This window comes from Cherax quadricarinatus, unplaced genomic scaffold, assembly GCF_038502225.1.
Source record: "Cherax quadricarinatus isolate ZL_2023a unplaced genomic scaffold, ASM3850222v1 Contig37, whole genome shotgun sequence".
In the NCBI taxonomy this organism is placed as follows: Eukaryota; Metazoa; Arthropoda; class Malacostraca; order Decapoda; family Parastacidae; genus Cherax; species Cherax quadricarinatus.
In genome coordinates, this window is record NW_027195063.1 from 254,357 (window position 1) to 267,586 (window position 13,230).

General features: G+C 43.0%; 1 protein-coding gene across 1 annotated transcript in view; it reads right to left on the reverse strand.

The window, feature by feature from the left end:
• The window catches only part of LOC128700970 (leucine-rich PPR motif-containing protein, mitochondrial), a 31,657-nt gene extending 25,266 nt beyond the window's left edge, over positions 1-6,391 (reverse strand). The window contains exons 1-3 of the mRNA XM_053794488.2: positions 6,223-6,391; positions 5,340-5,692; positions 1,234-1,310 (exon numbers count right to left, since the gene is read on the reverse strand). Coding sequence (XP_053650463.2) covers positions 1,234-1,310; positions 5,340-5,692; positions 6,223-6,368 — 576 coding nt within the window. The 5' untranslated portion in view covers positions 6,369-6,391. The remainder of the gene's footprint in view (positions 1-1,233; positions 1,311-5,339; positions 5,693-6,222) is intronic.
• Positions 6,392-13,230: the final 6,839 nt, after the last annotated feature.

The following is a 13,230-nucleotide window of genomic DNA, read 5'->3' on the forward strand; positions in this document are numbered from 1 at the left end:
TGGCTGGGAATCGAACCCAGGCCCTCACCTGGGTTATTTTCAGGTCATGATAAACCGTAGAAATTGAATCCATGGATATGTGGGCTCTACTGTATAAGCATATAATAATTACTGCCGATGTAGTCTTAAGTTAGGTCTAAGTTTGCCCAAAAATGTTCTGCATATTATTATTATTATTATTATAATCAAGGGGAAGCGCTAAACCCGGAGGATTATACAGCGCCTGGGGGGATGGATGTGGAAGGCATTCAGGCTTAATTCGGGGAACTGGAGCACAGATCCAATTCCCTAAATCAAGAGCCCCTCACCAACATCAAGGAACCTTCCTTGAGGGGTATGTTCTGCATAACTATGGGATTTCTACGCATACAGGTAAAATGTCCCCATTTCTATACAAACACTGGACAATGTGGAAATAAATCATTGATTTTTTCGACTTTGAGTAATGTCAGGGGTATGTATGTACCGTTAGTGGCTGCTAGCTGGGGTGGTAGTGCATTCAGCTCACACTGTGAAGTTCGTGGTTCAATCCCCGGTATAGGTAGAAACATTAGGACGTGTTTCTTTAAGACACCTGCTGTCCATGTTCACCTAGCAGTAAGTAGGTACCTGGGTATTAGTGGACTGGTACGGGTCGCATCCTGGGGACAAAACTGACCTAAGTTGCAGGAAATGCTGTACATAACAAGGAACTTTCTATATAGTAATATGTCATAGGTGTCAGCTATGGTCTGTATAAGTTGTATCATGTATTTGTAGTAATATAGATTATTATTATTGTGTGCACAGTATTCGCTCTTATGAAGTGATACTATGTTACGACTCATAGCTGTTGGGTACTGCTATTGCCTAGGGTCAGGTTAAGTCAGTTTGAACTTCAGCACTCTGGGACTGACACGTATCATGCAGCTCTCTCTGTTTTGTACATGTATGGTACACGATATTGACAAGATGAGGAATCTTTATTTGTATTGTATGGTATTGTACTGTACTTTACTGTACTGTACTGCACTGTACTGCACTGCGTTGTACTGCACTGTACTGTGCTGCACTGCACTGTACTGCACTTTAATGTACTGTAATGCAATGTACTGTACTGTACTGTATTACAATGTACTGTACTCTACTGCACTGAACCATACTGTACTGTACTGTATTGTACTGCACACTCAAAAATGCCAACACGTACACATTCTCCGTTAAACCTACGCTATTATAATTTGCCGATCTTACCTCAGATGTACACAAGGGGTCAGTGTGCAGATTTATACGTAGATATAAGTCAATGTGCTCCAGGGTGAGTCTGGCATCTGAAATCATTTAAAACTTGTATTAAAACATACAAAATCATTTAAAACTTGTATTAAAACATACAAAATCATTTAAAACTTGTATTAAAACATACAAAATTATTTAAAACTTGTATTAAAACATACAAAATCATTTAAAACTTGTATTAAAACATACAAAATCATTTAAAACTTGTATTAAAACATACAAAATCATTTAAAACTTGTATTAAAACATACAAAATCATTTAAAACTTGTATTAAAACATACAAAATCATTTAAAACTTGTATTAAAACATACAAAATCATTTAAAACTTGTATTAAAACATACAAAATCATTTAAAACTTGTATTAAAACATACAAAATCATTTAAAATGGGTATTAAAACATACAAAATCATTTAAAACTTGTATTAAAACATACAAAATCATTTAAAACTTGTATTAAAACATACAAAATCATTTAAAACTTGTATTAAAACATACAAAATCATTTAAAACTTGTATTAAAACATACAAAATCATTTAAAACTTGTATTAAAACATACAAAATCATTTAAAACTTGTATTAAAACATACAAAATCATTTAAAACTTGTATTAAAACATACAAAATCATTTAAAACTTGTATTAAAACATACAAAATCATTTAAAACTTGTATTAAAACATACAAAATCATTTAAAACTTGTATTAAAACATACAAAATCATTTAAAATGGGTATTAAAACATACAAAATCATTTAAAATGGGTATCAAAACATAGAAAAGAAATTGTATGTTGTTCAACACTCATAAAAAGAGTATATATTTGATTACAATCAATACACGTTTCCACAAAATATTTGCTTGTATAATGTAGGCCCTTTGTAGGCCTACCTACCTAATACGGCAGGCCGGGTTCCAGACTGCTGCCACAAAGCAAATCAGTCTTTTTTTTCACTTGCCGGTGTGTAGTAACCCTTTGAGGGTTTCGGCCGTAATAGTACGGCTTACGACCCAGGGTTTTTGACGTACTAGTACGCCTAAATTCTAGCGGCCTCAAATCTAGTGGGAGAAAGCTGGTAGGCCTTCATATGAAAGAATGGGTCTATGTGGTCAGTGTGCACGGTATAAAAAAAATCTTGCAGCACACAGTGCATAATGAGAAAAAAAAACTTTGACCATTTTTTTTAATAAAACAGCGACTTTGCACTGTATTTTCGTATGGTATTTATTGTTGTATTCTAGTTTTCTTGGTCTCATTTTATAGAATGGAAGACATATTACAGAAATAGAGATGATTTTGACTGGTTTTACAGTGAAAAGTACCTTGAAATTGAGCTCAAATTAGCAGAAATGTTCAATTTTTACCAAAGTTCAAAAGTAAACAAATCATGCCAAGCGTCCAATACACGTCAACTGGTGAGTCTAATATTCTTTCGCAAGTACGCCAATATTATTTATACCATTTGTTACACTAATGCATTAGTCTGCATAACAGTAAATCTTCTATTTTTTGTGAGAATAAAAATTCAAAGTGGAAAGCAGAAGAATATAAGAGGGGCCTTGAGACGTGACTAATGACTAGAGGAAATGTCATTTTAGTGCCAGGAATGTCTTTCTTGTTTATTCTGAACCCTATTCGAAAAATTGGCATTTTTTGAAATTTGTGTGAAATTGGCAAAATTGCTAAATTCTGACCACTGTACTGGATAGTTGAAATTGGTAAATGGGTGGTTTCTTGCACGCATTCAATAGAAAAAATGGAGTTCTAGTGAAATATTCATGTTTTTTGTCGACTAGTACAGTGGAACTGGCCGAAAATGGGGCTCAAAGTGGGCAAAATCGCTGATCCGTAAACATCGCAGAGACCACTAACTTCGCGAGAGCATAATTCCGTAAGTTTTCCATCAAATTTCAAACTTTTGGTGTCATTATGATCGGGAAAAGATTCTCTATCTTTTCATAAGAGAAAATTATTATTTTTTTTTTTTTAAATTTGGCCGACCCTGAGAACGAGTCTCGGAGAGGGCCTGTCGACCCTCAAAGGGTTAAGGCCTAAAATATGCTTGCACTATCATTTACTAAGTGCATAATAGTGCTAGGCCTACAGAATGATGCAAAAATAAAAATAATAGGTAAAAATATTGAAGATTAAAGACAACCATCTTGAAAGCAAGGCAAGTGCTGAAAATAATAAATGTGAATATAACTGAAAAAGCGCCGTATTAGCGAAGTGCTTTAAAGCGAGTGCTGTATTAACCAGGTGTACCTGTGTAACATCTGACTTCACTTACATTAAAGTTAACTAAACACCATCCTCACAATAATATGCGTAAATGATAATACTACGTAATAAAGTTGGTAGAATTACCGACAATATGTAAAGTAAAAGGACACAAGTGCAACTAATGTGACATTTATTGTGGCAACGTTTCGCTCTCCAGGAGCTTTATCAAGCCATTACGGCTTGATAAAGCTCCTGGAGAGCGAAACGTTGCCACAATAAATGTCACATTAGTTGCACTTGTGTCCTTTTACGATAATACTACGGCGTCCAGTAGCTGTGTTGCTAGTTCGCACACTGAGGGTCAGGGGTCAATCCCCAGTATGGCTGGAAACATTAGGACCTGTTTCCTTAAGACACCTGTTGCCCCTGTTCACTTTTCAGTATAATAGGTACCTGGGTGTTAGTCACCTTACACCTGCTGTCAGTGTTCACCTAGCAGTAAGTAGGTACCTGGGTGTTAGTCACCTTACACCTACTGTCACTGTTCACCTAGCAGTAAGTAGGTACCTGGGTGTTAGTCACCTTACACCTGCTGTCAGTGTTCACCTAGCAGTAAGTAGGTACCTGGGTGTTAGTCACCTTACACCTACTGTCACTGTTCACCAGCAGTAAGTAGGTACCTGGGTGTTAGTCACCTTACACCTACTGTCACTGTTCACCTAGCAGTAAGTAGGCACCTGGGTGTTAGTGGACTGGTGTGGGTGGCATCCTGGGGAACAAGATTAAAGGCCCACAATGGAAATAAGACAAACAGTCCCTTGATGACGCATTGACTTCCTTAGTTTATCCTAGATGGCTAACCCTCCAGGGTTAAAAATCCAAATGAAATCTTCTTGTCTATCAACCTTTTAATTTATTAAAGTAAGCAGCTGCTAAAAGGTGAACTACTACGCTGTGTCCCGTAAACACAGATTAAACAGGTGGTCCTCGACTCATGATGGAGTTACTATCCAACGAACCCATCGTAAGTCGAGTAAGTTTATTCAGGTATACGCAATACAGTTACATAGATTATCATACATAGCAGCATATGTGTAGATAACCTGGGATAACCCAAAAAAGTCAGACAGAGTGACTTTTTTTCCATTGGGGTTTTTTAAATATCGTAAGTCAAAAATATCGCGAGTTGAAACTATCGTGTCAAAAATATCACGTCGAAAATATTGTGAGTCAAAAATATAATGTTGAAAATACAGCGAGTCGAAAATGTCGTGAGTTGAAAATATGGCAAGCCTAAAATATTATAAGTAGAAAACATCGTAAGTCGAATATATGCCAAATAAATAATTAAAAAAAATAATTAGTCACTGAATAAGTAAATTTGCAAATACAGTGGACCTCCGGTTTACGATATATTTCACTCCAGAAGTATGTTCAGGTGCCAGTACTGACCGAATTTGTTCCCATAAGGAATATTGTGAATTAGATTAGTCCATTTCAGACCCCCAAACATACACGTACAAACGCATTTACATAAATACACTTACATAATTGGTCACATTGGGAGGTGATCGTTAAGCGGGGGTCCACTGTACTTACTGTAACTAAATACCAGTATTGAAAAGTAAATAAATCAATACAAGTTATGGACTCGTCACCTTCACGTTCGGTAATTAAGTTTCAGCTCCAAAGTAATTACTTTTGCACCATCGTGAAGTTGAAATATTCTAAGTCGAGGAGCTCCTGTGTTTATATCAAAAACATAATTTATATAAAGCAGAATTTATATAAAAAACATAAAACCCCAAATTCAAAATTAGCCGGAGAATCGACTAACTTGATCTCTGGGAACACAGCTTCCAGACGCCCTGAACAACGCTCGCACACGGCCGGTAGTCATCCTGCGCCATCCTGAGGGTGAACCCCAGCAGCTTCTCGCAATCGCCGTCCGTCAGGTCGTCCGAGTGAGCCTCCAAGCTCGCTAGAGCTCTCTCCAGGTCGCTCACCGTCAACTGGCCGAGCTTCTCAAGCTTCATTTTCAGCATTTTGAAAGCTTCGGAAATTTCCGATTTGTCAATCTCGCCGAGCGGCGGTAGCGGCGAGTTGACGACTTCACTTGTACTGGACTTCGGAAGACTATTTTCCGCTCGTCTCTCAGTCGATGCTGACTGACCGTCGTAGAAAGTTGTGCTGAAACAATGATAAATTATGTTATTATTATTATTATTATTATTATTATTATTATTATTATTTTTATCATTATTTTTATTATTATCATTATTATTATTATTTTTATTATTATTATCATTATTATTTTTATTATCATTATATTATTATTATTATTATTTTTATCATTATTTTTATTATTATTATCATTATTATTATTATTTTTATTATTATTATCATTATTATTATTTTTATTATCATTATATTATTATTATTATTATTATTATTATTATTATTATTATTATTATTATTATTTTTATTATTATTATTTATTATTGCAATTTTCAAATAGGAAGCAGTAAACCCGTAAGGGTTGTATATCGCCCAGAAGAGAAGTGGGGACACAGTAGACAACCAGACTTGATCCAAGGGAGAGGAGGAAAAAAAACAGCAGCTCCACCTCCCTGGATCAAGATCCCTCCCCTTTCCTCAACCCAGGACACCTCTCCCCCCTTTACGTTAATTAACGCCATTTTAACGGTTATTTAACGTACCTGCATAACGACCTTGCATTATGGAGGTCAAGATGGCGGCCATTAACGTATTTTACTAGTAATTTAGGTCGGTAATTAGCGGAATGTGTAATTAATGGTCGTTTAAGAGCAGCGAATTGTAGCAGCAACCTCAACCTGACGGCCATTGTTGTTGTGGGAATATAGGACCACCAGGACGATGTACCGTGTAGGACCACCAGGATGATGTACCGTATAGGACCACCAGGATGATGTACCGTATAGGACCACCAGGACGATGTACCGTATAGGACCACCAGGACGCTCCTGTCTGTCTCAACTACTGGATCACTACGACAAGGTCCTAAATGCACTAGAAGACAAAAAGAATGCAGATGTAATATATACAGACTTTGCAAAAGCCTTCGACAAGTGTGACCATGGCGTAATAGCGCACAAAATGCGCGCTAAAGGAATAACAGGAAAAGTTGGTCGATGGATCTATAATTTCCTCACTAACAGAACACAGAGAGTAGTCGTCAACAGAGTAAAGTCCGAGGCAGCTACGGTGAAAAGCTCTGTTCCACAAGGCACATTATTATTATTATAATCAAAAAGAAGCGCTAAGCCACAAGGGCTATACAGCATCCACAAGGCACAGTACTAGCTCCCATCTTGTTCCTCATCCTCATATCCGACATAGACAAGGATGTCAGCCACAGCACCGTGTCTTCCTTTGCAGATGACACCCGAATCTGCATGACAGTGTCTTCCATTGCAGACACTGCAAGGCTCCAGGCGGACATCAACCAAATCTTTCAGTGGGCTGCAGAAAACAATATGAAGTTCAACGATGAGAAATTTCAATTACTCAGATATGGTAAACATGAGGAAATTAAATCTTCATCAGAGTACAAAACAAATTCTGGCCACAAAATAGAGCGAAACACCAACGTCAAAGACCTGGGAGTGATTATGTCGGAGGATCTCACCTTCAAGGACCATAACATTGTATCAATCGCATCTGCTAGAAAAATGACAGGATGGATAATGAGAACCTTCAAAACTAGGGAGGCCAAGCCCATGATGACACTCTTCAGGTCACTTGTTCTATCTAGGCTGGAATATTGCTGCACTCTAACAGCACCTTTCAAGGCAGGTGAAATTGCCGACCTAGAAAATGTACAGAGAACTTTCACGGCGCGCATAACGGAGATAAAACACCTCAATTACTGGGAGCGCTTGAGGTTTCTAAACCTGTATTCCCTGGAACGCAGGAGGGAGAGATACATGATTATATACACCTGGAAAATCCTAGAGGGACTAGTACCGAACTTGCACACGAAAATCACTCACTACGAAAGCAAAAGACTTGGCAGACGATGCACCATCCCCCCAATGAAAAGCAGGGGTGTCACTAGCACGTTAAGAGACCATACAATAAGTGTCAGGGGACCGAGACTGTTCAACTGCCTCCCAGCACACATAAGGGGGATTACCAACAGACCCCTGGCAGTCTTCAAGCTGGCACTGGACAAGCACCTAAAGGCAGTTCCTGATCAGCCGGGCTGTGGCTCGTACGTTGGTTTGCGTGCAGCCAGCAGCAACAGCCTGGTTGATCAGGCGCTGATCCACCAGGAGGCCTGGTCACAGACCGGGCCGCGGGGGCGTTGACCCCCGAAACTCTCTCCAGGTAAACTCCAGGTAATAGGACCACCAGGACGCTGTACCGTATAGGACCACCAGGACGATGTACCGTATAGGACCACCAGGATGATGTACCGTATAGGACCACCAGGATGATGTACCGTATAGGACCACCAGGACGATGTACCGTATAGGACCACCAGGACGATGTACCATATAGGACCACCAGGACGATGTACCGTATAGGACCACCAGGACGATGTACCGTATAGGACCACCAGGACGCTGTACCATATAGGACCACCAGGATGATGTATCGTATAGGACCACCAGGATGCTGTACCGTATAGGACCACCAGGACGATATATCATATAGGACCACCAGGACACTGTACCATATAGGACCACCAGGACGCTGTACCGTGTAGGACCACCAGGACACTGTACTGTGTAGAACCACCAGGATGCTGTACTGTGTAGGATCACCAGGACGCTGTACCATATAGGACCACCAGGACACTGTACCGTATAGGACCACCAGGACGATATATCGTATAGGACCACCAGGACGCTGTACTGTATAGGACCACCAGGACGCTGTACCATGTAGGACCACCAGGACACTCTACCATGTAGGACAACCAGGACGTTGTACTGTGTAGGACCACCAGGACGCTGTACCATATAGGACCACTAGGACGCTGTACCGTATAGGCCCACCAGGACGCTGTACCGTATAGGACCACCAGGACGCTGTACTGTATAGGACCACCAGGACACTGTACCATGTAGGACCACCAGGACGCTGTACCGTATAGGACCACCAGGACGCTGTACCATACAGGACCACCAGGATGCTGTACCATGTAGGAACACCAGGACGCTGTACCGTGTAGGACCACCAGGACGCTGTACCATGTAGGACCACCAGGACACTGTACCATGTAGGACCACCAGGACACTGTACCGTGTAGGACCACCAGGACGCTGTACCATGTAGGACCACCAGGACGCTGTACCATGTAGGACCACCAGGACGCTGTACCATGTAGGACCACCAGGACGCTGTACCATGTAGGACCACCAGGATGCTGTACCATGTAGGTCCACCAGGATGCTGTACCATGTAGGACCACCAGGACGCTGTACCGTGTAGGACCACCAGGACACTGTACCATGTAGGACCACCAGGACACTGTACCATGTAGGACCACCAGAACGCTGTACCGTATAGGACCACCAGAACGCTATATCGTATAGGACCACCAGGATGCTGTACCATATAGGACCACCAGGATGCTGTACCATACAGGACCACCAGGACGCTATATCATATAGGACCACCAGGACGCTGTACTGTATAGGACCACCAGGACGCTATATCGTATAAGACCACCTGGACGCTGTACCATGTAGGACCACCAGGATGCTGTACCATGTAGGACCACCAGGAAGCTGTACCATGCAGGACCACCAGGACGCTGTACCATATAGGGCCACCAGGATACTGTACCATATAGGACCACCAGGATGCTATATCATATAGGACCACCAGGATGCTGTACCGTATAGGACCACTAGGATGCTGTGCCATATAGGACCACCAGGATGCTATATCGTATAGGGCCACCAGGACGCTGTACTGTATAGGACCACCAGGACACTGTACTGTAGAGTACCACCAGGACGCTGTACCGTAGAGGACCACCAGGACACTGTACTGTAGAGTACCAAAAGGACGCTGTACCATAAAGGACCACCAGGACACTGTACCATAAAGGACCACCAGGACGCTGTACCGTAGAGGACCACCAGGATGCTGTATGTATAGGACCACCAGGACACTGTACCATATAGGACCACCAGGTCGCTGTACCATAGAGGACAACCAGGACACTGTACTGTATAGGACCACCACATTATTATTATTATAATCAAAAAGAAGCGCTAAGCCACAAGGACTATACAGCGCTGCAGGGCAGGAAGGAAGCGAGGGCATCAGGTGGCAAAAGGGAGATGGATGAGCAACAGGTTACGGATAACAGCGGGGCAGTGGATGGTGAAAGGGTAAAGGGCAGCAAGAGACTGAACCAGAAAGGGCTGAGGGGAGTGCGAAAAGTATCATCAGAGTTTGTGGAGTAAATCAGTCGTTGTCAAGAAGTCAATGAGAGAGTCAGGATTAAAGGAGGGTCCATCAGCAAGAAGGGAAGGTAAAGAGAGAGTAGGAGAACGAAGACGACGTTGGAGGTAAATTCTGCGTGCTCGTTGATAGAGAGGGCAGTCTAACAGAATGTGGCTAATCGATACTGGAACTTGACACTGCTCACAGAGAGGAACAGGGTGCCTCTCCATGAGATACCCATGAGTAAGACGAGTGTGGCCAATGCGAAGGCGGGAGAGAGTGGTCTCCCAACCTCGGCACTGATGACAAGAAGACGGCCAGTAACCTATGCTCGGTTTAATAGAATGAAGTTTGTTACCGAGCAGAGTTGACCAACGTTGTTGCCAACGGGTGCGAAGGTGGGTAGCTATTGCAGCAAAATAGTCCAGAAATGGAACACCTCGATAGGAAATTGGTAGGTCATATACTGCTGACCGCGCAGCAGTGTCTGCCTGTTCATTGCCCTGTACGGCGACATGACCAGGGACCCAACAAAAAACAATATCTTTATGTTTGGTAGAGATACGGCGTAGCCAAAGTTGGATACGGAGAACTAGGGGATGAGATGTATCAAATTTTCGAATAGCCTGTAGAGCACTAAGGGAGTCTGAGACTACTACAAATGATGACACAGGCATAGATGCGATACGAATAAGTGCTGCAAGAATGGCATACAGTTCAGCAGTAAAAATGCTAGCTGAAGATAGTAAATGCCCTCGTACGACGCTGTCCGGAAACACTGCTGCGAATCCGACGCCGTCTGAAGACTTAGAGCCATCTGTGTACACAGCGGTGGCATGAGAATGAGAGTGGAAGTGATCAAGAAAAAGAGAGCGGGAAGCCACCGTAGGCAGTTGAGCTTTCGAGCAAGGGAGTGAGAAAGAACAGACCCGAACAGCTGGAACTTCCCAGGGGGGTAGGGAAAAGTGAGATGCTACATGAACATATAAAGGTGGTAACTGAAGGGAAGACAAGAGTGAAAGTAGGCGAAGAGAAAAGGGACGGAGCAAACAGGGGCGGCGAACGAATAAAGAATGTCTACTAATATCGGTGACCACCACAATGCTGTACTGTAGAGGACCACCAGGACACTGTACCGTAGAGGACCACCAGGACGCTGTACTGTATAGGACCACCAGGACACTGTACCATAGACCACCAGGACACTGTACCATAGAGGACCACCACCAGAACACTGTACCGTATAGGATCACCAGGACACTGTACCATAGAAGACCACCAGGACACTGTACCATAGAGGATCACCAGGATGCTGTACCATAGAGGACCACCAGGACGCTGTACCGTAGAGGACCACCAGGACACTGTACCATAGAGGACCACCAGGACGCTGTACCATATAGGACCACCAGGATGCTGTACCATATAGGACCACCTGGACGCTGTACTGTAGAGAACCACCAGGACACTGTACCATAAAGGACCGCCAGGATGCTGTACCGTATAGGACCACTAGGACGCTGTACTGTAGAGGACCACCAGGACGCTGTACTGTAGAGGACCACCTGGACGCTGTACTGTAGAGGACCACCAGGATGCTGTACTGTAGAGGACCACCAGGATGCTGTACTGTAGAGGACCACCAGGACAATGTACCGTAGAGGACCACCAGAATGCTGTACCATAGAGGACCACCAGGATGCTGTACTGTAGAGGACCACCAGGACTCTGTACCGTAAAGGACCACCAGGATGCTGTACCGTAGAGGACCACCAGGATGCTGTACCATAAAGGACCACCAGGATGCTGTACCGTGTATGACCACCAGGACACTGTACTGTATAGAACCACCAGGACACTGTACTGTGTAGGACCACCAGGATGCTGTACCATGTAGGACCACCAGGACACTGTACCATATAGAACCACCAGGACACTGTACTGTGTAGGACCACCAGGATGCTGTACCATGTAGGACCACCAGGACACTGTACCATATAGAACCACCAGGACACTGTACTGTGTAGGACCACCAGGATGCTGTACCATGTAGGACCATGATGATGCTGTACCATGTAGGACCACCAGGATGCTGTACCATGTAGGCCCACCAGGACGCTGTACTGTGTAGGACCACCAGGACGCTGTACCATATAGGGCCACCAGGACACTGCACTGTTTAAGGCCACCAGGACACTGCACTGTTTAAGGCCACCAGGACACTGTACCATACAGGGCCACCAGGGCACTGTACTCTTTAGGGCCACCAGGGCACTGTACTCTTTAGGGCCACCAGGACACTGTACCATATTGGGCCACCAGGATGCTGTACCATATAGGACCACTAGGACACTATACCATATAGGTCCATCAGGAGGTTGTACCGTATAGCTCCAATAGGGTGCACCATATAGTACCACCAGGAGACTGTACCATATAGTACCACCAGGAGTGTACTTTATAGGACCAAAAGGAGGTTGTACCATATATGACCACCAGAAAGTTGTACTGCATGGGGTCACCAGGACACTGTACCATATAGGTCCACAATTATTATAATCGAGGGGGAAGCGCTAAACCCTATAGGATTATACAGCGCCTGTGGGGGGGATCTAGAAAGTATTCAGGTTTAATTCAGGAAACTGGAGCACAGATCTAATTCCCTAGATCAAGAGCCCAAAGCCAGCATCAAGGAACCTTTCATGAGGGGTATAGGTCCATAAGGATGCTGTACCATATAGGGCCACCAGGAGGCCGTACCATATAGGTCCATCAGGAGGTTGTACCACATAGGTCCACTAGAGTGTACCATATAGTACCACCAGGAGACTGTACTATATAGTACCACCAGGAGAGTGTACCATATAGTATTACCACGAGGTTTACAGAGGAAGGATTCTTTTCCACTTCCTTCTATAAATTATCCTGCTCATACTCCAACAGCAAGCCAAACCACAAGAAAACCACTTGTCTCCACTCAATCTGATTAAACACCATGAATACTATAAAAAAGAAGGTAATAAATAATATTTCAATAGCAATTGATAAAATATATTTGCCGAACATGAGAAAAGATTTGTTTGGATTTTTAACACGGAGGATTAGCTAGCTAGGATAACCTGGGGTAGAGAGGGTTAGCCACCCAGGATAACCCAAGAAAGTCAGTGCATCATCAAGGACTTTCTGTCTTATTTCCACTGTGGTCCTGCACTCTTGTTCCCCAGGATGCCACCCACACCAGTCCACGAACACCCAGGTACCTACTTACTGCTAGGTGAACA